The sequence below is a fragment of the Dreissena polymorpha genome, chromosome 8 (genome assembly GCF_020536995.1).
Source record: "Dreissena polymorpha isolate Duluth1 chromosome 8, UMN_Dpol_1.0, whole genome shotgun sequence".
Taxonomy (NCBI): domain Eukaryota; kingdom Metazoa; phylum Mollusca; class Bivalvia; order Myida; family Dreissenidae; genus Dreissena; species Dreissena polymorpha.
Genome location: NC_068362.1, coordinates 6,353,082 through 6,379,270, shown reverse-complemented (window position 1 = coordinate 6,379,270; position 26,189 = coordinate 6,353,082). Strand labels below are relative to the sequence as shown.

At 37.7% G+C, this 26,189-nt stretch overlaps 2 protein-coding genes and 1 long non-coding RNA gene across 38 annotated transcripts in view; 1 reads left to right on the top strand and 2 right to left on the bottom strand.

Annotated features, from left to right (window-relative positions):
- Positions 1-26,189, top strand: part of LOC127841657 (uncharacterized) — a 425,798-nt gene that overhangs the window by 211,672 nt on the left and 187,937 nt on the right. The window lies entirely within an intron of this gene.
- The window catches only part of LOC127841652 (leucine-rich repeat-containing protein 71-like), a 58,806-nt gene continuing 35,313 nt past the window's right edge, over positions 2,697-26,189 (bottom strand). For 8 of the 36 annotated variants that reach the window (XM_052370643.1, XM_052370646.1, XM_052370648.1 and 5 more), the window contains 10 exons: positions 25,404-25,418; positions 22,443-22,502; positions 19,321-19,359; positions 14,695-14,733; positions 13,118-13,153; positions 12,112-12,156; positions 9,523-9,605; positions 8,981-9,089; positions 7,430-7,545; positions 2,697-3,659 (listed from right to left, as the gene is read on the bottom strand). In XM_052370643.1, the coding sequence (XP_052226603.1) occupies positions 3,516-3,659; positions 7,430-7,545; positions 8,981-9,089; positions 9,523-9,605; positions 12,112-12,156; positions 13,118-13,153; positions 14,695-14,733; positions 19,321-19,359; positions 22,443-22,502; positions 25,404-25,418 (686 nt within the window). In that variant the 3' untranslated portion in view covers positions 2,697-3,515. Of the gene's footprint in view, positions 3,660-7,429; positions 7,546-8,980; positions 9,090-9,522; positions 9,606-12,111; positions 12,157-13,117; positions 13,154-14,694; positions 14,734-19,320; positions 19,360-21,822; positions 21,847-22,442; positions 22,503-25,403; positions 25,419-26,189 lie in introns of all 36 variants that reach the window. The other 28 variants (XM_052370672.1, XM_052370681.1, XM_052370650.1 and 25 more) reach the window with 27 other exon arrangements.
- Positions 14,740-19,307, bottom strand: LOC127841668 (uncharacterized). The gene is made up of 3 exons (XR_008031196.1): positions 17,786-19,307; positions 17,275-17,465; positions 14,740-16,938 (listed from the first exon to the last, which is right to left on the bottom strand). It is a non-coding gene; the product is annotated as an uncharacterized LOC127841668 (long non-coding RNA).

Below are 26,189 nucleotides of genomic sequence, written 5' to 3'. Positions count from 1 at the left end.
CTTTATGAATGTTAATTGCAGAAGACTTGGGAAGAGCTCTGATCTACAGGCAGCCTTACAATATTCCAAGCCGGACATAGTGTTCGGGGCCGAATCCTGGCTTAAGGGGATCAAACCTGGAAAACCTCAACCTCAGACGCTGTCCAATCAAGCGATGTATTCCCAAGCAATTAAAACCAGAACCGTCAAATGGTCGTCGCGGGGGACTTCAACTGCCCTGACATCGACTGGGTGAACCTAGCCGTGATAAACAATGCCCAGGACAAAAAAATTCAACAAGCGCCCCTTAACATATCTGCCGACCTCAACCTTACACAAGTACACGACAAACCAACCAGGGAGAACACCCTCCTCCTCCTGGATCTCATTTTAACGTCAAATCCCTCACTCATAAAATCCATTTCCTATTCTCCTGGGATCTCAGACCATGACATAGTCGTTGATGGCTCAGATACCAAACCGTTCTACGCTTACAGATCGCCCAGACGTTGTTACGTGTTTTCCAAAGCCAACTGGGAACTGGGATCAATTTCAATCAGTTTTTACCAAGGATGATAACTCTCAACAGACACCAGTACTCTCAGGCCATGTATCAGAAAACATCCCTACACTAGTGATTGGTCAAGAAGGGTTACACAAATTGCTTAAGAACCTGAATGTCAACAAAGCTGGTGGTCCTGATGAAGTCCCTAACAGAGTTCTCAAGACCTGTGCTACGGAACTAGCCCCAGCTATTACCGATATCAGCCAGTAATTCATCAACTCCGGAGAACTGACGAAAGATTGGAGGATGCAATTGCACCAGTCTACATGAAGGGAGACCGTCACGCAGCGGAGAATTACCGTCCTGTATCGCTTACCAGTGTCACCTCCAAACTTCACGAGCACATCACTGCCACCACATATTGAACGACCTTGACAAACACAAAGTCCTCACCTCGCTAAATCACGGATTCCGCTCTGGATATTCCTGCGAAACCCACAGTAACCACTCACGAACTCCTTAACTATTACGACCAAAATAAAAGTCGATACCATCATCCTGAACTTCAGCACCGCCTTCGACACGGTTTCACATAGACGGATGCTACTGAAACATGAGAACTACGAAATCCGAGGAAACCTTCCATCCTGGATATCAAACTTCCTCACCCGCCGAGAAATGCGTGTGGTTGTTAAGAGGAAGAAGTCTCAACAAGTACCAGTAGGCTCCGGAGTTCCTCAAGGGACAGTGCTAGGACCGTTGTTATTCCTGTGCCACATAAACGACCTACCAGAGGGCGAAGTCACACATCCGACTCTATATCTTTGTAAATGACCTTCTCTCCAGATATACAACATCATATAAAGACAATGAAATTCTCCAGAAGGACCTAGACAATCTTCAGAAATGGGCCAACGACTGGGGGATGGAATTCAATGCAAAGAAATGCTACCTTCTTAGTTATAAACACAAATCAAGTTTCTTCTACAACATCAACGACGAAATCTTCAAAAGAGTTCAAGATAACTCCTACCTTGGTATTACTTTATCAGAAGACATGGAATGGAAAACCTACATGGCCAATATTACAAAACGACTAAACGCCACTCTTGGATTCCTCAGAAGAAACCTTAGACACTGCCCTTTAAAATGCCGTAAAAAAGCGTACCTAGCACTTGTTCGGTCCAAACTTGACTACGCCAGTGTCGTATGGGATCCATTCCACCAAACAGACATCGACCGCCTAGAGCGTGTCCAGCGTCCAGCCGCAAGGTTCATCACCAGGAACTACTGCTCCAGACAGCCGGGCTGTGTCACAGACATGCTTCAAAAGCTGGACCTCCCACCACTCCAAGACCGACGACGAGCCCACAGGCTGACGCTCTTGTACAAGGTGGTGAAAGGGCACATATACCAGCCATCCCAATTAAACACTAACGTAAGACAATAAGGCCTAAACGTACAATCAGGTCTAATAAATACGAGGACTATGGACATCAGAACATAGTGTGCAATCAAGTGAACAATTATTCTCAGTGCTTTCAACTAATTCCAGAAACAACCAATACCTTTAAAAATTCTTTCTTTGTTAGAACTGTGTCTGACTGGAATAAACTTAGTGACGGTATCGTAAATTCTCAAACAATAGAAACTTTCACCACCAGTGTATTCCAACATCAATAGTGTCAAATCGCGCACTCACTTCCGTCGAGTAAAAGCCAGCATTGGTATCTTCGGCGTACCTATCCAGATCCAGAAGGTCAAATACTAGCACATGTTAATCGGCGCGTAGGAATACATACGTACGGTTGCTGGATATCAAGTAGTTTATTCGACCCTTCTTTATTTGGTCAATGTTTGCAACAGAGGCAGAATAAACGTATATTCATACTTACGGTAGATGGTGTTCATCATGTTTAAAACTTTATTTAGTGCTTTGAATACAAACCAATGTGACATTTCAGTATACTTAACAATACCCTGGGTACTTTTAAGTAGTACCCGTGCGACAATGGCCAATAAAGCCTAATTGAAGATCAGTGTAAAATCTATGCCTACCTTTGTAGACAGACACATCTTCCTTTAGATTTAAAACGAATGTTTTATCTTCTAGCAAGCAGCTCAGTTTTGTACAATCTACCTTGGCGCTAGATAGTTAAGGGCAATGTATATAAACACAAACTTGTCTGATAAAGTAAGGATTAATAAGAAATGGTAATTGAATTATTTATTTTTTTTAATCATTTGAAACATTTGAAATAGAATTCAAACATACAAAAAATAATCACAAAAATATCACAGAGATAAATACGAATAATTGTAAGTCGCTCTTTACATAACAACTTAAATATTGATCAGTAACAATTTGTTAAATCAGACTCAAATGCTTATGCAAAAGAAAGGTTCCTGGAAAGAATACGGGTTCAATTCTACCTGGAAATTTAAATCCATGTACCATTATGGTCCTGTATTATAAAGGTCCTTGTGAATAAAATCTGTTAAAACCAGTTAAAGAAAACAAATAGACTTGGATCCTTTACCTTTAATACTATGGAGTTATAGAGGTCCTTTCAAATTAATTATGTTGAACTAAGGTAAAAGTAATACCTATAGTCACTGTATTGGCACTATTAATTTTCAACATAAAGTCTTGAAACTGGGTAAACTCTTAAGTTGTATTTATCATCTTTGTATTAATATGGTGATATAAAGTTCCCTAGAAAAATATATTTTGAACTAACACAAAAATAACAATTTTTGAGTGCAAAAGTAATCATCTTAAAAAGTCTTGAAAACATGTGCAAGTTTTTATTTTGTAATATTCAAAGTCAGTTGAGTATCAATTAAAAGGCATTAACAAAGGGCGTGGCTGGTTATATTGTGATATCAAGATACTCAGAATTATATTTTTTAAACAAACGAAAAAAGAATAATAAATAATTTTAGAGTGGAAACGTTATCATCTTATACATTCTTGAAAAACGGTAAAATGTTTTGTAATAATTCAAGAAAGTTGAGTATCAGTTATCAATTAAGAGTCAGTGACATCGGGCGTGGCGGGTGGAGGCTTGTAGAAGGGGTCCTTGGGAAGCATGTAGTCGTTGATCGTGTGTACCAGCTCCTGCTCGTGTTCCCGGCGCAGCTTGCTGAGGCTATTCAGTTCGTGTCTGCTTCGCTGTGAAGCAAAACAAAACAAATAGCTATTATTGTCAAGTAATTTTTTAAATACCAACCAAACATGTTATTCATAAATAATAAAAAAGACTATATTTAGTGAATAAGGAATGCTGCATCAAACTAAGAAAAGCCATCATTAAAGTGATTTTATCAAACACAATTTTCTATTTCACCTTCTAAATTTATTTTTTGTAATATTTTCAGTACAATAATAACCTTTCCCAATACATTTTTATAACAGTGACAGTATTATTTCCCCATTTTAAATGCATTTTCATATTGATTTTAGAGGATGTTCAAACAAATTCCTTTTTGATTTTGAAACCCTGTTAACAATGATGTAAATCATAGAAGCTTCATACACCCAGTGATTTACCCCTACTAGCAGCCCCATGAGCCCTGTGCCCCCAGTGACTTACCCCAACTAGCAGCCTCATGAGCCCTGTGCCCCCAGTGACTTAACCAAACTAGCAGCCTCATGAGCCCTTTGCCCCCAGTGAGTTACTCCAACTAGCAGCCTCATGAGCCCTATGCCCCCAGTGACTTACCACAACTAGCAGCCTCATGAGCCCTATGCCCCCAGTGACTTACCACAACTAGCAGCCTCATGAGCCCTGTGCCCCCAGTGACTTACCCCAACCAGCAGCCTCATGAGCCCTTTGTCCCCAGTGACTTACCCTAACCAGCAGCCTCATGAGCCCTGTGCCCCCAGTGACTTACTCAAACTAGCAGTCTCATGAGCCCTGAGTCCCCAGTGACTTACCCCAACTAGCAGCCTCATGAGCCCTGTGTCCCCAGTGACTTACCCCAACTAGCAGCCTCATGAGCCCTGCGACCCTAGTGACTTACCCCAACTAGCAGCCTCATGAGCCCTGTGCCCCCAGTGACTTACTCCAACCAGCAGCCTCATGAGCCCTGTGCCCCCAGTGACTTACTCCAACTAGCAGCCTCATGAGCCCTGTGCCCCCAGTGACTTACTCCAACTAGCAGCCTCATGAGCCCTGTGCCCCCAGTGACTTACCCCAACCAGCAGCCTCATGAGCCCTGTGTCCCCAGTGACTTACCCCAACTAGCAGCCTCATGAGCCCTGTGCCCCCAGTGACTTACTCCGACTAGCAGTCTCATGAGCCCTGCGTCCCCAGTGACTAACCCCATCTAGCAGCCTCATGAGCCCTGTGCCCCCAGTGACTTACTCCAACTAGCAGTCTCATGAGCCCTGTGTCCCCAGTGACTTATTCCAACAAGCAGCCTCATGAGCCCTGTGCCCCCAGTGACTTACCCCAACCAGCAGCCTCATGAGCCCTGTGTCCCCAGTGACTTACCCCAATCAGCAGCCTCATGAGCCCTGTGCCCCCAGTGACTTACTCCAACTAGCAGTCTCATGAGCCCTGTGCCCCCAGTGACTTACTCCAACTAGCAGTCTCATGAGCCCTGTGTCCCCAGTGACTTATTCCAACTAGCAGCCTCATGAGCCCTGTGCCCCCAGTGACTTACCCCAACCAGCAGCCTCATGAGCCCTGTGCCCCAAGTGACTTACCCCAACTAGCAGCCTCATGAGCCCTGTGTCCTCAGTGACTTACCCCAACTAGCAGCCTCATGAGCCCTGTGCCCCCAGTGACTTACTCCAACTAGCAGTCTCATGAGCCCTGTGTCCCCAGAGACTTATTCCAACTAGCAGCCTCATGAGCCCTGTGCCCCCAGTGACTTACCCCAACCAGCAGCCTCATGAGCCCTGTGTCCTTAGTGACTTACCCCAACTAGCAGCCTCATGAGCCCTGTGTCCTCAGTGACTTACCCCAACTAGCAGCCTCATGAGCCCTGTACCCCCAGTGACTTACCCCAACTAGCAGCCTCATGAGCCCTGTGCCCCCAGTGACTTAACCCAACCAGCAGCCTCATGAGCCCTGTGCCCCCAGTGACTCACCCCAACTTGCAGCCCCATGAGCCCTGTGCCCCCAGTGACTGACCCCAACCAGCAGCCTCATGAGCCCTGTGCCCCCAGTAACTTACCCCAACTAGCAGCCTCATGAGCCCTGTGCCCCCAGTGACTTACCCCAAGCAGCCTCATGAGCCCTGTGCCCCCAGTGACTTACCCCAACTAGCAGCCTCATGAGCCCTGTGTCCTCAGTGACTTACCCCAACTAGCGGCCTCATGAGCCCTGTGTCCTCAGTGACTTACTCCAACTAGCAGCCTCATGAGCCCTGTGTCCTCAGTGACTTACCCCAACTAGCAGCCTCATGAGCCCTGTGCCCCCAGTGACTTACCCCAACTAGCAGCCTCATGAGCCCTGTGTCCTCAGTGACTTACCCCAACTAGCAGCCTCATGAGCCCTGTGCCCTCAGTGACTTACCCCAACTAGCAGCCCAATGAGCCCTGTGCCCCCAGTGACTTAACCCAACCAGCAGCCTCATGAGCCCTGTGTCCTCAGTAACTCACCCCAACTAGCAGCCCCATGAGCCCTGTGCCCCCAGTGACTTACCCCAACTAGCAGCCTCATGAGCCCTGTGCCCCCAGTGACTTACCCCAACTAGCAGCCTCATGAGCCCTGTGCCCCCAGTGACTTACCCCAACTAGCAGCCTCATGAGCCCTGTGCCCCCAGTGACTTACCCCAACTAGCTGCCTCCTGAGCCCTGTGCCCCCAATGACTTACCCCAACTAGCAGCCTCATAAGCCCTGTGCCCTCAGTGACTTACCCCAACTAGCAGCCTCATGAGCCCTGTGCCCTCAGTGACTTACCCCAACTAGAAGCCTCATGAGCCCTGTACCCCCAGTGACTTACCCCAACTAGCAGCCTCATGAGCCCTGTGCCCTCAGTGACTTACCCCAACTAGCAGTCTCATGAGCCCTGTGTCCCCAGTGACTTACCCCAACCAGCAGTCTCATGAGCCCTGTGCCCCCAGTGACTTAACCCAACCAGCAGCCTCATGGGCCCTGTGCCCTCAGTGACTCACCCCAACTAGCAGCCCCATGAGCCCTGTGTCCCCAGTGACTGAACCCAACCAGCAGCCTCATGAGCCCTGTGCCCCCAGTGACTCACCCCAACTAGCAGCCCCATGAGCCCTGTGCCCCCAGTGACTTACCCCAACTAGCAGCCTCATGAGCCCTGTGCCCCCAGTGACTTACCCCAACTAGCAGCCTCATGAGCCCTGTGCCCCCAGTGACTTACCCCAACTAGCAGCCTCATGAGTCCTGTGCCCCCAGTGACTTACCCCAACTAGCAGCCTCATGAGCCCTGTGCCCCCAGTGACTTACCCCAACTAGCAGCCTCATGAGCCTTGTTCCCCCAGTGACTCACCCCAACAAGCAGCCCCATGAGCCCTGTGCCCTCAGTGACTTACCCCAACTAGCAGCCTCATGAGCCCTGTGCCCCCAGTGACTTACCCCAAATAGCAGCCTCATGAGCCCTGTGCCCCCAGTGACTTACCCCAACTAGCAGCCTCATGAGCCCTTTGCCCCCAGTGACTTACCCCAACTAGCAGCCTCATGAGCCCTGTGCCCCCAGTGACTTACCACACCCACAGCCTCATGAGCCATGTGCCCCCAGTGACTTACCCCAACTAGCAGCCTCATGAGCCCAGTGACCCAAGTGACTTATAACACCCACAGCCTCATGAGCCCTGTGCCCCCAGTGACTAACCCCAACCAGCAGCCTCATGAGACCTGTGCCCCCAGTGACTTAGCCCAACTAGCAGCCTCATGAGCCCTTTGCCCCCAGTGACTTACCCCAACTAGCAGCCTCATGAGCCCTGTGCCCCCAGTGACTTACCCCAACTAGCAGCCTCATGAGCCCTGTGCCGCTGCTGTGACTGTCCATGACAATACTTCGCTGGTATTTCAAGGCCGTCAACAGCGCAGATAGACCGTGCTCGCCCACATTGTTCCCTGCAATACAAATAGGCTTAAATTGTGTTTATGTTTCAGGCTTATTGTACGAAAAAACAAGAAATGAGTTTGTAAGAAACACTATGTCCCCTTCTGCGCTGCTTTGATTTTTTTATTTATTTTCTTACCTTTGACCTTGACGGATGACCTTGAACTTGACCTTTTACACTCAAAATGTGCGGCTCCATGAGATACACATGCATGCCAAATATCAAGTTGCTATCTTCAATATTGCAAAAGTATTCATAAAATGAGCGATTTTGGCCACATATATTTGACCTCTGACATTGAAGGATGACCTTGACCTTTCACCATTCATAATGTGCAGCTCCATGAGATACACATGCATACCAAATATCAAGTTGCTATCTTGAATATTGAAAAAGTTATTGCAAATGTTAAAGTTGGAGCAAACAGACCAACAGACCAACAGACAGACAGGGCAAAAACAATATGTCCCCCACTAAAGTGGGTGGGGGACATAAAAAGTTACTATATCTTTTATATTTGGTGTTTTATGTAGTTGTTTTTTTCTTCTGATTTTTTTAACAGTATTTCAGTGATAATGCTGCTGTCAGTTTACCTGCTGACACTTCCTGGGGAAGCGGGTGAACCAGTACTAAAAGAACATATATATATGCCAGTTACTGACCACTTCCTTACTTGGATCAAAGGTAGAGGGAGAAAGGCCAGTTACAACATTTCATGACCAATCTCCGCACAACTTATGTGGCTGGGCCAGGCGAAGAAGAGAGCTCTTGTTATTTGGATATGTAGATCTACAAGCTTGCCTGGCCAGACTATTAATAATTGCCAACTAAATTTACTGCTAATTCAGTAAAGGGTAAAGTTTAATTTAACTTAAGAAGAATGAATTGCTTATGAATGTACTACAATCCATGGCTTTTGAATGTTCTTCAATTAATTGGTTATGAATATACCTCAATCTTTTTTTATTTAACATTTAGAATATCTGTTATCATATATCTATTTATCTTTCAGCATGTACATTAATAATGTACTCAAATAAATTCCTTGAATTAATGGAATGTAGGTCAAAAGCAATCGATAAAGTATGAATGTACATTTACAGGACGACTATGTTAACAATTTGAGACATAATAACATCAAAAGCTGGTAACATACTTGATAGAATTAATGGAATAAAACCTTTCCGACTGAAAATGGCTATGTGCTAACAGCATGAAACCAGAACAGTGTGCGACTTACTCGCAGTCTGTTAAGGTTTTATGCTGTTTGCAGCTCATCAGTATCTAAGGGTTTGATATAAAGTCTTTAAAACTTGAATCTAGTAAGAAAGTTCTTTAATTAAATTTAAGTTTGAAATAGACTACAAATGCTTGAAAATACTTATCTAAGTGGAGAAGAGTTCAACAGTGTTACTCTGTCAAAAGGTGGAAAGCATGTAACCTACTAGAGAGATTAAGGTTGATAAGCACTCGGTTGCCTGCGACCCATAGCTGGCCATCAATAACATCACCACCCTCCAGAAGTGGATTGATGAACTCTGGACTGTCTGAGGTCTGAAAAAAAAGCAAACAATGAGACTTCTAGACGTTTCAAAAGGTTTCCCTTAAGGAAATAGTCAGTTCACATACCAAATGGCTGGTAAAAATTTCAGAAGATATTGAACTGATATAAAAATATGAGTCGCATTTTGAGAAAACCGGGCATAATGCACGTGCGTAAAGTGTCTTCCCAGATTAGCCTGGGCAGCCTACACAGGCTAATCAGGAACGACACTTTCTGCTTTTACTAGATTTTTGGTAAAAAGGGACTTCCTTTAAACGAAAAATACCATTAAAGCGGAAAGTGTCGTCCCTGATTAGCCTGTGCGGTCTGCACAGGCTAATCTGGGAAGACACTTTACGCACGTGCATTATGCCCAGTTTTCTCAGAACACGACTCATATGTTGAGAAGCCTTGTATTGGAAAGGCCAAGGGGTTCCAACTCACCTCCAGCTCCTGTGCAGTAGCCTTCCCCTGCCCCTTTACTGGCTTGCCCCCTTTCTTGCCCTTTGCGTCCGGGGCCAGAGAGGCTGTAAGTTCCCAAGCAAAAAGTGAGAAGCATGCCATGATATGAGGTCTGGAAAAACTTTGCTTTTTGCATGTGCATATAGTGTTGACCTACGACATGGAAGTCATTTCCACTTTTATGGAATTTTTGTTAAAAGGAAGAGGAAGTCCTTTTTAAACACAATATTCCATAAAAGTGGAAAGTGTTGTCCATGGTTAGCCTGTGTGGACAGAACAAGCTAATCTGGGACAACACTTTACACACAATTGCATTAAGCCCAGTTTTCAGGTTCTACAGGACTGTGATATTGTCATAAAACGCTTTATTTCACTCAAATATACTAAAAAAAGGAGACAAATTTCAAGCATTCCGATTAGTTTTTTCAGCCAAAGATTCATTTAGGTTAAGAAAAATAGTTGTATCATCGTATTAAGTACATAAATTTAATTAAAGTCAGCTGAACAATTATGTGTTCTTAATGTTAATGTTTTCCTTTTTGTTAATAACTGGCCTTTAATTGGAGTTAATTTACTTAAAAAAATAACATACAATAATATCATAAACTTGTAAGTTATTAATACTCATTAGAATTTAAATATCAAAAGACTAAATAGTTTTAAATAAATGTTAGTCTTTTAGTATTCAATATATATTCAACAGCTTCAAGTTAACTTTTTTTAAATGGTTTTCTACTAGTTATACAGATTTTTAAAATGGAAATTGTTCAACTGTGAATAAAGCTTTAAATTTGTTTTGCACCAAAAGTATTGATGCCGATATGTGTACATTAAGATTCATTTAATTAGTTGGTAAATCAGTGTGGTATTTTGCATTATATATTCACATACAATATATGTGAAAGTATATGTATAATACACTTAAAGAATTACAGTTACATTTATACACATACTCTTCGGACCAACCCAATTATTTTCATAATCGCATAAAGGAACTAGATAGCCGAACGATTTGCCATGGTATGATGTAGCCTCTCAACCAATTATTTAAACTGCTGTTTTTACATAAAATACACAAGTGAATATAATTATATGTATGACTATTGCATTGACCTTTAGATTTTGAGCATACAACTAAGGTGATAGGATAATAACCTTTGATCATGTACTGTAAAGAAATCTCTGGACTCGTTTGCATAAAGTTCTTATGGAAATCTTAATTTAAGTTTAATTAAATATAACTTCTGAAAGACATTTATTGTGAAATCCTATGTTTTTTCTGCTCAAAATCATATAGAAAATTAATCATTGTTATCAATATTTATAAAATTTATGGGTAAATGTTAATACCTTTAAACCTTTAAACTGAATAGCAAAAGAGTCTTATGGATTTATAGACTTAAACCATTTTGGTAAAGTTTTCTCTAAAGACCAGGGCCTTAAGAGGCTGTCTAACCTCAATGCAACTACTTTTATGGGAACAATGACCTTATACCATTGGAATGCTATGTGGTAAAGGATTGCGCATTAAAACGATGCATCATAATATAAAACATTAATGCGGAAATATCGTGAAATATGAATAAATTTACTATTATCAGACAACAAAGAATATAAACTGAGATAAAACCAATACTGAAAGAAATAATGTTGGACCATACATGAACTTTTGAATTCATTTAGAGCCCATTTTTTTTTACAGAAGTTGTAAATTTCATGCTATCATAGCATTGAGTCTTACAGAAGTTGTAAATTTCATGCTATCATAGCATTCAGTCTTACAGAAGTTGTAAATTTCATGCTATCATAGCATTCAGTCTTACAGAAGTTGTAAATTTCATGCTATCATAGCATTCAGTCTATCGAGGATCTGTGTTATAATTGCATGCAATATAACTGCATACCCATTCCAATTATCACATGTTTACACAAACCATCCTGATATCACAAATACATGCAGCATTTTAATGATGCATTGTTTACACAAACCATCCTGATATCACAAATACATGCAGCATTTTAATGATGCATTGATTACACAAACCATCCTGATATCACAAATACATGCAGCATTTTAATGATGCATTGTTTACACAAACCATCCTGATATCACAAATACATGCAGCATTTTAATGATGCATGCAAGAGTCATCCAGTTACCAAAGCGCGAGAAAATTAAACCAAAAAGAATCAAGATTTAATCACATATATTACCACATAAACTAAAACATTTTTTATAATTTCTGAAAGATTTCATTTCTTTCTATTTTAAAACTACTCATTAACAAGTAAATTAATAATTGTGTTAATATACATAAGTTATTAAGTAAAATTTAATTTATAAATATGAATACTTGAAATGAAAATTATTTGCTACTACAAACTGTTATTAATAAAAAATATAATAAATTACAAACGCCTTACAGAGTAAGGCAACAATAAGCCCAGCCCATTAAAGATCGACAAATAAGTTTAGGAAGAGGCGACTAGTGTAGACTAGAACAATCTGAAGTGGAGAAGGGCAGACTTGGTTTGTACAGGATGGAATATTGCCATGGCAACTAAACATACCCCGTCGGCTAGGCGGACCACCATTAGGGACATTCAAAAGCTGATCTGATTACAAAAACAACACTCTTAAATTTAACATAGACAGAAAGATGAAAATGAAGTAATCCTTTATAGTTTTATACAATATAAAAAGATACTACAGTCTACTGATAAAAGCTATGGCCATAATATGTTTAGTATTTCAGAAAAAAAAGAAAGAATCTATGTACAATACATTTTATTTAATAGACCAATAAAAAAAAAAATCCAATGTGTAATGTTTAAACAACTTTTTAAGGTAACCTAAGCTATTATTTGCCATCTGCATTTTGCAAAATAATATAATTGTCAAACCTAATACATTGATATTATCATTATGAATCATGCTAACTTTATCAAGGAAATAGAGCATAGTATAGTATTCAGCTTTTAAACACAATATAAAATTGTACAATAAATCAAATGATACTTTATGCATGACTCTAAGCAGCATTATTTGTAGCAGTATATTTCTGCATATATACAGTGCCATACAGCATTATTTGTATATACAGTGCAGTATATTTCTCCATATATACAGTGCCATTTCATGTTTGATTTCTACTTTATTTAGGACATATTAGTAGCCAAATAGTTTGTATATACAAATGAAAAAATATAAGTATGATTTCCACATTAACAAACAAAACAACAACAGCACCACATTTAAAATGGAATCTGAATACAATTAATGCATCTTTTGAACACAGGCAGAATTATGAGAATTGCTCTGATAAAATAGATCTAAATGCATGCGCATAAATGGTCGTCCCAGATAAGCACAGGCTAATCAGGTATGACATTTTCCAATTAAACTGGAGATTTGCGAAGAATCTTCCTTTAAAAAAAAAAATCCATAAAAGCTGAAAAAGTTTTACCTTGATTATCCTTAACTGAGACGACGATTTACGCACAAGAATTTAGCGCTCTTTCCCCAGACCGAGTCTCATGTATTCACGAGTAAAGCCGACAATAATGAGAGACCTACCTCCAGAGTTGCGCCCTCCCACAGTTGACCCTGTGCCTAGGTGCAAAGGTAAAGTCACAACGGTGATTACAAACATACGGCAAACGTGAACAATGCATTGGCACAAACAATGGCAAAAAAGTGTCACTGCAATAATATATTGAGAAGGTATATCCAGTCAATAATTACCCTTATCACACAAGCTAAACAATTATAAATAACTAAAAGTAAAACAATATCAATGGCCTTATTTTTTTAAATACAAGAATTTGGGTATTAGTAAAACAGACGGATGTTCCTGATGAACCCAAAGTAATGGAAAGTATCCCAAAGAAAATGCACTACAGAAATGGGAATCTCTTCCCATAGGCAAAGTGAAACAAATTTCAATAAAATATTTTAAACTAAAATTCTTGGTTTTGCAGTACATTTATATTTTCACAATGACATATTGCAGTAACATGACTTTTTATTAGCTATCACACAAAACAGTTATTTACAAATCAAGAACATTGCTACACGCTACATTAAACGTTTATTACACTATATATATAATGCATTAGGAAACAACATGGACATACACAACCAATAGTAATCAACAATTCATTCTCATTAAAACTTGTGTTAAATATCTGCAGCGCATTAGTTACATTCGATTATAACATTTTGGGTTCATTAAATATAACAAACGAATGTCAAGGAGTTTGTAACATGTTAAATGGAACTCGTGTGTGCTGTCTTTGTACACGCGTGCAGCTAGATTGACGACAGTTTACAAGATAAAGGTCAGTTTACAATTCATTTTTTGTCAATCCGGGAGCATGTGATCCAATATAAATTGGTGAACTGTTATCATCTGACAGGAATTGTGTTAACCCTTTCAGTGCGGGAACCGAATTTTGAAGGCCTTTGCAAACAGTTTGGATCCAGATGAGACGCCACAGAACGTGGCGTCTCATCTGGATCCAAACTGTTTGCTATTTTGATAATATTCTTTGAAAAAAAATCAAAGAAAATGCTGATTTTAGAAATTCAGCAGACGACATTTTAGCAGACGACAAATTTCCCAGCATGCAAAGGGTTAAACCAGATACAATAGGTTGCCGAGTTGGGCTCCATTGGTCATTGTCCACTCGCGCACTACTTAAATGTACCTTTGGTAATCTTAAGTACCGGTATACTAAAATGTACCACAGGTATGGAATATATACTAAAACGTACCTGGAAATTAAATTGCTAAATTGCTCGTTGTCGGCTTTTTTTCAAAATTAATAATGTTCATATTTATGTCAATATTTTGCAAAATGGCTTCTGTGATATCAAAGCTCAAACTCAAAAAGCATGTTGGGTCAGGTTTCGTTTGATGAGAATTTTGTTTCATATTCTATAGCGCTTTTTATGACATGGTCTTTTTTGCGGGAATAAAACTCGGGTACAGTCTAAATTAGCTGGGTAGGTTTTAGTATATATTTTGTACCAAGGGTATAATTAAGTATACTTAAGAGTACCCAGGGTACATTGAAGTAGTACCCGAGCTGACAATGACCATTCAAGAATGAGTTAGGGGATTATCCTTTTTTACGTGCAAAGTGCCATACCTGTCAGAAGACTTGCTACCTGCATCATGCCAATCCATGCTAGAAAATATTATTCGGTATTGCCTTATTGCATGGTGTCAAAACAATAATCCTAAGAAGGTGAAGAGCTTATAAGGTGAGCAGCAAAGTGTCCGCATGAGTGTTGCCAGAACAAATGTGTCAGAGTAAGGATATGTCTTTTGATTATTTGTTTAAAGAGGATTTATGTTGACAACATGCAAACAGAGGATGCCGGAAGAAGTCCTGCTGTTGAGAAACAAAGTAGAAGTAATTTAAAAGGTTTTGTATTATATAGGATAACCTTTGGATACATTCATACATTTCCTTACAGATTTGAACTGTTTCTGTCAGAGGCGAAAACATGTTATTACAAAACAAAACGTTTTAGCCTTTCAAATTTTGCTTCAAAAATCAAACAGACAAAAACACATGATTCTCCCGCCAGAAAGCTTCACTGATTTCTTTCAGTCTGTAATAGTGTATCTTTTAAAACAACTGGATGGCAAAGAAGTAATGCATATTTCAGACAGACTATAAATACCAACAGAAATCCAATACAAAACTTTTGTGTAGCTTCCATTAATACTTTTACCAATATCTTGAAATGTATTAATACTTATCATGAAAGGAATTAAGAATGTCATATGCAAATGGTTTGAAGTGACCTGTTCATAGTGTGGTAAAATGACAATTTTCAAAATAATTGTCATATATTAAAAAAATAAATAATATTTGCATTATGTTTAAACAATAAAAATAAGGCTTGTGACTAGGAATTTAATTAAAAATTTTGGTTCATTAACGAATAATCATAATTCAGAAAGTTGAGTATACAGATAGTTGAAAGGCTAAAACATCAAAGGGGTGGGGTCACAATTGAACAATTGCTTTGGGTGGGTTCCCCTTGTCAAAAAAGTGAGCAAAATCCGGTTATAACCCAGTTTTAAACTGGGTTTAACCCTGCGGTATTGGCACCGAGCTAAAAGCGAGTCTTTTAAACACACTTTTTGCTTACCGACTTGGTTTTATCTGAGTTGAATCTTGGTTTAACTCGCTTAAAGCCAACATAGTGGTTTTATAACCGTCTTAAGTGGGTTTAAAGTGAGTTTTTTTCAGGCATCTGTGTTTAACTCTGCGGTATTTGCACTGTGCTAAAAGCGGGTTTTTCAGACACGCTTTTAGCTTACCGACTGGGTTTTTTAGCTTACCGACTTGGTTTTTTCTGAGTTAAATCTTGGTTTAACTCGCTTTAAACCAACATAGTGGGTTTTTTAACCATCTTAAGTGGGTTTAAAGTGAGTATGATTTTCTACAAGTTGGTTTTTTGAGGTTTTTTAAACATGCTTAGACCAACTTCTGTCTGTGGAGTTGGTTTTAAGTGGGTAAAAAGTGTGTTTTTTATGTGAGCTATAAGCAGGCTAAACACGGTTTTTAAGTGAGCGAAAAGTGAGCTGAAAGCACGCCTTTGTTAGTTTTTTTCACAGTGAAAACATGCTTTTAACTCGCTTTAAACCTAGTTATTAACAGTATTTTATCTGTGAAAAAAACAAAAGAAATTTGTGGGTTTGGGTAAGTTGATTTTTATGGGTTTTAACAGTGTTTTAGTGAGTTTTTTTAAGAAAGTAGGTTTTTTGTGAGCCTTTTGTGGGATTTTGCAGTGTGAAAAAAAATAATTTTGGACTGATATGTTCTAGAAAAAATGTTTTTTGTGAAGCAATTACAACAGTTCATTATAAGCCCCATGTGGTTAAAAGGGAAAAAAACACAATGTGTACGAAAATTATGTTTATATGACAAAAATAGTACACCGCAAATTTATACAAACAGTTTATTTTTACAATACATTATAAAATAATAGACATTTATGGAAGATTTTAAAGCAAAAGGTTGACCGCAATGGACCACTGCGGGTGGAGTATTTAGACCGCAGCTGCTGCAGAGACCTGGATCTCAGCTGTTGGAGGTACCTGCACCGCAGTGGAATGAGGAACCTGGATTTCAGCTTATGGAGGGACCTTGACGGCATACGGTGTTGGGACCTGCACAGCAGCTACTGGAGAGACCTTGACTGCTAGGGGACCTGGAAAGCAGCCAGTGCAGGGAATTAGACCTGATCTTGGCGGGTGGAGGGACCTGGAAAGCAGCTGGTAGATACCTGGAAAGCGGGCGCTGGAGCGACACGTAGTTGTACCATTGATGCTGCTTGTGTCCTTCTCCTCTTGAGCATCTCTTATGCCAGTTGATCTGCAAAGGATTAATACCATATCACTTTCAAAAGGGCAAGGCATTCTTCAAACATGTTGATTGGTTATGTTTTCGTTCCACTTAACTATGAAATATTGCTGTTATTGTAATCTTGTTGCTTTAATAAAAATATATTTAAGTTATTTGCTTGTTGTTTTTGTTTGTTTATTTTTGAAATTTTAATCCCGTGATCACATGTGACTTAGCACTTTTCATCAATTATTAAAAGAAATTGCGTTTGGTAGAAAATGCAGTTTGAAAATGTACCAAGATGCGTGGTCTCATTTGGCTGTGTGGTCTGGTGGCATTGTAAATGCAATAACCTGTATAGTTTACCTCTCAACAAATCGAGCTTTCTTGGTCAAGGACAGGGCGAGGTTTTCCCACTCTTGGTCCCCTCAAGTTTGCCAGCTTGTGCAGGGTAAAAACCAGGTTTAAAAGTCCATACATCAGGCAGGCGATGATGCACATTCTTTCCAAAGGATCTTCCCATCGATGTCAATTTTGCCTTGTGGCAAGAGTTTAACCTTCAAAATTAAAATATATAAGTTCTAATTAAGTATGAGGGAAAGAAATCCGTTCAGTAATAACCAGAAATAGATATAAATAAAATTTTAGATGACAATAACCATGAAACACAACCATAATTATTCACTGTACACAACATTTACACTTTTTCATGTGTAAGTTTATCTATTTTTGCTTCAAAATGTGTTGTTTATCCTTTAAATTGCAATACAATAACTTATCCATTTACATTTCCCAGTGACAATACATAAATATGATAATGATCATAATTAATTCAATAAACTAAATAAAAAAGGGGTAAAGAAATGACAATACAAACCTGTTAAAACTGTTCTTCAGTATTCCAAAAACAACAACAGGCAGTTCAACCTCCTTTCCAACCAACTTATTATTGATTTCCACATTGCAGTAAAAAACACATTGTTTTCATCACACAATACTTCATGCTGACAGAATTTCAAGACATTTTACACTACCATTATAAGTCTTTCACTTCTTTATATTAATGTTGCTGAATTAAATTTAGCTCAATATTCAATTGCTGACACCAGCTTATTTTTCAAAAGTTGTTGTTTTCAAAAAGATAACTTCCTCAGTGCAATAGCCAATCAAAAGCCTTATATCTTATTCCACACAGCCTTATCTCTAGGCAAACCCCATCAGTAGCCTTATCTACCCCTAGATAATCAGTACCCTGTTTAGCTCTGAATGCCTGACAGATTGTTATCTGTTTATTGTTAGTGGTGTGAAATAAGGGTGTTTTTAGGTATTGTCTTGTTATTTTGTTGACAGTTTATGTAACACAGGTCATGTTTGGCATTTTATTATTTTATTGCAAATTAAGAAAATGGATATGATGGTATCATATGCAAATATCAAAATCTTGCATAACTTATGTACAAAAATAAATAGATTATTTCCAAAATAATGTTTCCAATACCATAATTATTTAAATATGCAGATTTAACAAGTAAATACTGTTTTAAACAAATATAAACAATCATATGAGATTGTTTAAAAAAAATAAAAAATTAAGACATAAAACAATCATAAGATATTGTTTATAATAAAAACAAACATAAAGAAAAAAATCAAAGTGAAACACAAACTCTTTCATTTTCATGTATAAAACTAAGCTTGACCATTGTTATAGTTTTTGTCAGTGATACTTGTTGTCCATCTGTGAACCTGTGATGTTCTGAAAGAGCCATTTTCATCCAAAATTCCCTAAAAATTATGGGGAGCACACAAATGTACAATAGGGACAATGGCAAACAAGCTGTAAAAAAAGCCCCTTTACAATTGACTTGTTTTATTTATGGCTATAAACATTAAACAAAGACCCAGTTGAAGAATTATTGTTTCATTGATGAGTTATATTAATAAACAAAAGACCAACTTGTTGAAAAGTGTGTTAAAGTGAGTCTTTAAGCCTCGTTGCAGCTCTCAACTTATTTACAAAAAGACCAAGTTAAACTCGCTTAAACCCACTTCTGTTTAAAAAAAGACCAACTTCTGTTGTAAAATACTTGCTTATAAAACAAAAAGACACACTTAAACACACATAAACCAACTCATAAATAAAAAGGCTCACTTTTGACACACAAAAAACCGACTTCTTACAGAAAAAAACTCGCTTAAACACACATCTTCTTAAAATAACCAACTTTAAACTCAGTTAAGCACAGTTTAGCGCACATAAAACTCACTTTTATTAGCAAAAACCAACTTCCGCTAAGAAAAACTCAGAAAAAACACAGTTTTATGTTGGTTTAAGTGTGTTTTGGTATGAAAGTGGGTTATTTTTTGACAAGGGTCACATCCATAGCTTCAAATATGAACGTAGATACCGACATATGTGTGGCTCCCCAGTCTTTGGACCAAAAATACTGCCTGCAATTGGTTCACCATACAGAAATTAATAAATAGAGAGAACAAATACTAAGTCCTGATTTTGGTCTGACAGTCCGATGGGGACTGTTTATTAGTTTGCTAACAAAAAATAAACAACAAAATGTACCAGAACCATAACTTAGACAAAAACTATTTAAATGCATAAATCAGTGTGGTTCTGTAAACCATTAATGACATTTTCTAAAGTATTATGAACTTTTTAAATTACACATGAAACTTAAAATATTGTATAACAGTCCTCATATTATATAGGTATCAGAGGACAAATCAGAAATTATTAACATGTGCTGAGCCTCTAATGTACATTTGAGTCATTTACATGGATAGTGTTGTGAGCATTGTGTTCACTGAATTTTGATTTTGCTTTTAAGTATAAGTCATCACTCCTTGACTAAATAAACTCTATCTGTTAATATATTGAGACTATAAAGTAAACCCGATGTGTCATTATAATGTGAATTAGTAAATTATATGTGTCACCATCATATGAATTAGTAAACTCTATGTTTCACCATATTGTGACTTATAAAACCCTTTGTTACCCATAATGTGCCACAGTAAACCATATGTTTCAACCCCTATAACCCCTATGTGTCAACTTGATGTCACCAAGAAATCCTATGTGTCCCCATAATGTGACTTAGTAAACCCTTTGTGTCACCAAAATGTGACTTACTGGTAGTAAACTCTATGTGTCACCATAATGTGACTTAGTAAACCTTACATGTCACCATAATGTGACTTAGTATATCTTATGTGTTACCATAATGTGACTTAGTAAATCTTATGTGTTACCATAATGTGACTAAGTAAATCTTATGTGTCAACATAATGTGACTTAGTAAATCTTATGTGTCAACATAATGTGACTTAGTAAACCTTATGTGTCAATGTAATGTGACTTAGTAAACCTTTTGTGTGGCCAAAGTGTGACTTAGTAAACCCTATCTGTCACCATAAAGTGACTTAGTAAACCTTATTTGTCACCATAATAAGACTTGTAAACCTTATGTGTTACTGCAATGTTACTTAGTTACCCTATATATATGTGTCACCATAATGTGATTTTAAAAAAACTATGTGTCACTGTAGTGTGACTTAGTAAATCCATTAAGTCACCATCATGTGTCTAAGTAACCCCTATGTGCCACTATGATGTTACTTAGGAAATCCAATGGATAAATTTTGATAAATTTGTGAATGAAATGTACTGGGGCTGTATAGACAGTTGCTAACAGCATAAGTGTTCTTTTAAATACACGTATTACAATAAAGTGATTTTTCTGCATCTTTCAATCGGATTTATATTAACTAAACATGCGAGCAAATATTTGCTTGTGGAAATAACAAGTTAAGCTATTAAATTATCTTATGTAAAAGTACATATAAGTTTTGTGACTTTGTATGAATAGAAACTAACCCAGGAAGAAATTTTTTGCAGCAAATCCCATATCCATCAATCTGATTTAGATAATATGTAACATATTGTCTGTTTATAAAGTCACCAAGAAAGTGACTATCAAAAGTTAATGTTGATTCATTTTTCTTTGAGCACATGATGTGGGAGATATAGACTTGAATTACAAGAACATCACATTAAGTTTGACAGTAGTCTCCGAAATCTAATTGTAGCAGATCTAGTCATTGACAGAATGTTCAAGCACCAAATAAGTACAAAGAAAGGACACTTAAAAATGTCTTGGTTACATATGCAGCAACAGTTAACCAGACACTTGACCCCCCCCCCCCCCCCACCCAGGTGCAAGAAAGTGTTGGACCAACACTTGCTGCCAACACATACAAGTGAACCGGGCTCTAGGAAAATGGGGCTTAATGCATGTGCTTAAAGTGTTGTCCAAGATTAGCCTGTGCTGTCCCCAAAGGCTTATCAGCAATGACTCTTTCCATCTCAACTGGATTTGTGTTTAGAAGGGACTTCCTTTAAACAAAAATACCATTCCAGTGGAGAGTGTTATTTCTGATTAGCCTGTGCAGACTGGACAGGCTAATATAGGACAAGGCATTATGCACATGCATTTAACCCTTTTTCCTCAGAGAGAAGATTAAAGTATTGTATGGAATACACAATGATCCATTACTTAATAAGCAGATATAAGAGAGAAAGTATCTTTGAAAGTAAATATGAGTTGCGTTCTGAGAAAACTGGGGTAAATGCAGGTGCGTAAAGTGTCGTCCCAGATTAGCTTGTGAAGTCTGCACAGGCTAATCAGGGACAACACTTTCTGCCTAAACTTGATTTTTTGGTAAGGAGGGACTTAATTGAAACTAAAAATACCATAAAACCGGAAAGTGTCGTCCCTGATTAGCCTGTGCGGACTGCACAGGCTAATCTGGGATGACACTTACGCACATGCATTTAGCCAAGTTTTCTCAGAACACGACTCATATAATTAACCAAACCCATACTATACATATGAATACCTGCCAGCACAAATCCTGACACAACTTTTCATAAAACAGGAAACACCAAAATTAAATATAAACAGGCAAAATAATAACCAACTTGCATGTTACAAAGCAAATGATGGCCTGGACACTAATGCTTAGATAGATAAAGGTGACATGCAACAAAGCCCATAACCCTACAATGTATATTTGGATTCTTCAATAAAGGTAATGAACAGATAAAAAACTGTATTAAAAAACAACTTGTAAATGAATGATTTAATTCAAACATATTCTAAAAGATTTATAATTGTCTTAATAAGGTATGACGTAGGTCAGACAAGGCAGTTACTTTTCCCTCCATAAACAATCACATAGCCCAACAACACATTAGAGAACATTGGTATCAACAAGCAAGATAACTTTGTGCAAATATAAATATACATGTACAAAATGGGTGGTAGGATTTTGACTAAAAATAAAGAACTGTTTCTAATCAATAAAGTGCACTCTACTTTAATAACTGGTGTCTCTATGACTGTGAGTTTCCCAATCAGTTAAGACTGCATGACAGTTACTGGTACATATCTGGGTAAAGCATTAGTGGCGTACATTTGTCCATGCACATGTTTGTGTTTGTATCATGCAGCACTTACTGCTCTCGTGTTTAGGACTGTTTGGCCTATGGCCGTGCCCAGGAGGCACCTTAAGAGTCTCTGCAGAAAAATCACAGGAGGGTCATTTTAGGAAAACTGGGCTTAATGCAAGTGCCTGAGGTGTCGGCTCAGATAAGCCTGTGCAGGATGCAGGACGACATTTTCGGCATAAACTGGATTTTCATTAAGAAGAGACTTCCTTTAAACACATAAATTCAACACCTGAAAGTGTCTTCTCTGATAAGCCTGTGAGGACTGCACAGGCCAATCTGGGACGACAGTTTACACACATGCATTAAGCCCAGTTGTCTTAGAACATGGCTCACATCGTTATATTTCCACAAAAGAATCAACCCTGATAAACATTCATGGTATCAACTATCCAGACCCTGATAAACATTCATGGTATCAACTATCCAGCCCTGATAAACATTCATGGTATCAACTATCCAGACCCTGATAAACATTCATGGTATCAACTATCCAGACCCTGATAAACATTCATGGTATCAACTATCCAGACCTTTCTTTACACAAATTTCATATAATTTTAGCTGTCAAGTAAGCTTAATACTGTATAGGCTTAATGAAACTTACTATCAAATGGTAAGATATGTGCTATGCACTTGATAAATGTAAATGACATTTAATCCTCCTAACAACGGATGAAGTGACATATATATTATTATTTTCTTAAACTTAAAATATGTGTTTCATTTGGCCTTAAAGGATCAAATATTAAATTTGAACAAGAGCTGTGTTTGTGAAACACAAAGCCCCCTTCTGCGCTTTGAAGCAGCACTGCAGCTATTTTAGAAAAAAATGACCTTTGACCTTGAAGGTTGACCTTGACCTTTCACCACTCAAAATGTGCAGCTCCATGAGATACACATGCATGCCAAATATCAAGTTGCCATCTTCAATATTGCAAAAAAATATGACCAAGGTTAAAGTTTTGAGACACACACATACAATGACAGACAGACATGCCAAAAAAATATACCCTCGATCATTCGATCGGGGGGGGGCATACAAAGTTAAAGTAGATATTTATTGCATGTTTGAAATATACAGAGCAGTGTGTGTCAACAAATGTGAGAGGGTAGTCCAGAAAGTAACAGTACTGCCTGAAGTAATCTCAAACACAGTGCCAGAAACATTAACATTTATTTAATATGGAATACTCTGACTTTACTCTACATTTAAATAATATGTGATATTCATTACTATTATTATTGCTATTATTTGAACTTAAAAGTTTTTGTTTTGAACAAAACAATACAAAACCCAGTACAGTTTCTTTGTTAACTGAAACAGTAATGCCAAAAGCACATGGAACAAAATGCATGTCATTTTTTAAAAGTTGAACAGAAATTAAACATCCTTTACATCCATTTACAAAATATTCAACTCGCAAACAATACCATCAAATCAGTACATAAACTTTTAGACACCCCTCATACAAACAATAGCTAATTATCACATGTTTCCTAACAATAATACAATTGTCAAGCAGTATTCCATGATTATAAGTGTTCAACACTTGACTTGTCATATTAAAGCTTATCAGTTAAATATTTTTTAACCGAAGCATATACTGGTAGGTTACTTAATGCACAACATAATCATTTTGCGATTGTAACAATATTTGTGTGTTGTTTTTTTTACAATTTACTTGTGCACACTGCCTTGATATCATGATGTCTGGATGATGTCATGTTTATACTGTATGATGTCATGTTTATACAAAATGCACATGTTGTCACTTAACCCTTTACCACTTAGAATTTTTTTAACCCTTTGAATGCTGGGAAATTTGTAGTCTGCTAAAATGTTGTCTGCTGAATTTCTAAAATTAGCATTTTCTTCGATTTTTTTCAAAGAATACTATCAGAATAGCAAACAGTTTGGATCCAGATGAGATGCCACATTCTGTGGCGTCTCATCTGGATCCAAACTTTTTGCAAAGACCTTCAAAATTCGGTTCCAGCACTGAAAGAGTTAAACATTTGTTGTCCCATAGAAAGTTAAATTTAATTAAATACCTTTCTTTCTAAATTCAAGTTTTAAAGGCTTCATTACCAACCCTTAGAAACTGATGAGCAGTAAACAGCATAAAACCTGAACAGACTGTGAGTTATATGCTTGCAGGCTGTTCCGGTTTATGCTGTTTTCACATATCCATTTTTATTTTGCTTCTGAGTGGGAAAGGGTTAATTCTCTTTACAGATGAAGTGGTTATAACAATTTCAACTAACATCTTAGTATATGGTAAAGGATTTCAAAATAAAATCAAAAAAATAAAATAGTTCAATGATTTCAATCACAAAAACTCAATCTGAATATGTAACTAAGCATGTCTAGAAATGGCAAGCCAGGGAATTCTGCTTGTAAAGTGATTTTGTAGCTTGACTAATTCAAAAAGTGGCTGTGACTACATTAGTCAAAAAGCACGATGCTGAATGACAAAGTTATTTGAAGCTCGGAATACAATGAACATTAGAATCATAATGATGTGATGATAATATCTTTATGTTCTTAAGACTCTAGATAAATAGAAGGCCAACCATAAAACTACATTTGTTTGTAATTACTAAAGGACTTAGAACATTGTCCATATTGATTTTATTTTCATTTTTTGGTAGCACAGACCCTTTTATTTAGAGTTACTCTTATTTAAGGGAAGCGTGTTATAAGCTTCTTTCATTTCAATATTTTTTGTTGTTAATAGTAATACATATGCTGTATTGGACAACTGCTTATAAAAGATCATTCAGAAAGAAATTTCCTTTTGTGTCATACACACAGAACAGGCAATTTTGACAAGTCCCCCCCCCTTCACCACCAAAAGCCTACTGACCGCCATGTTACCAGCCCATGTATGCAATAGCAAACAAGTGAGTTCTTTGCTTGGCCCCAAGAGAATGCAACAGTAAACTCTATAAAGCTTATGTTTTAAACCTCTTCCTTTTCCATCTAAGAAAATAATAACAAGCAGCTCTTAATCCATGTAACAAATTATATTAATATATATACGCCATTTTGAAATTATTTTACTAGTTAGCATTGAAATGATTTTAATCATTTGATTTATAATAATTAGTAATTTACTTTATTTCAACATAAAAAACAAACATAATGCAGTCTTCAAATTACAAGTTATTGGTAACTAATATATTTTATTTCAATTAATTTGTTGCTTATACATTAACTTTAATAATTTATTATTAATTCCTGATTGAACCTGTACAAATGACAGAAGAACTTAACAAAACATAAAGCCGTCATGACAATACAAAAAGTAGAAGCAATTCAATCATGAAACCAACTAAAAGTCAAAACCAATATTAAATCTAAAATGAATTACCTGGAGCTGAAAAGATTAAATATAATCACATAATTGAAATTTTAATTAGTGTAAACAGAATAGCTAAAAGAGGGGTAGGTTATATACAAATAAATGAAAGTTATACATTTGTATCAGCATAACTGTGGATGTAACCATTACCCAGCAGTCTCAAACATACAATTTCATCAAGATTTAAATCATTGTTAATTGAAATGTGAGTATTGCTTTCTGCAATAATAAATGCAAATTGCACAGGGTAGGAAAATAGTTATCATAATAGAATGAGTTTTATTACTGTCTTCAAAGCAATCTTTTACAAAAAAAGATATGTTTGTGAATATGATTCTAGACTCAACTAGCTCTTACTGCAAAAAACAACACGTATTGCAACCCAAATG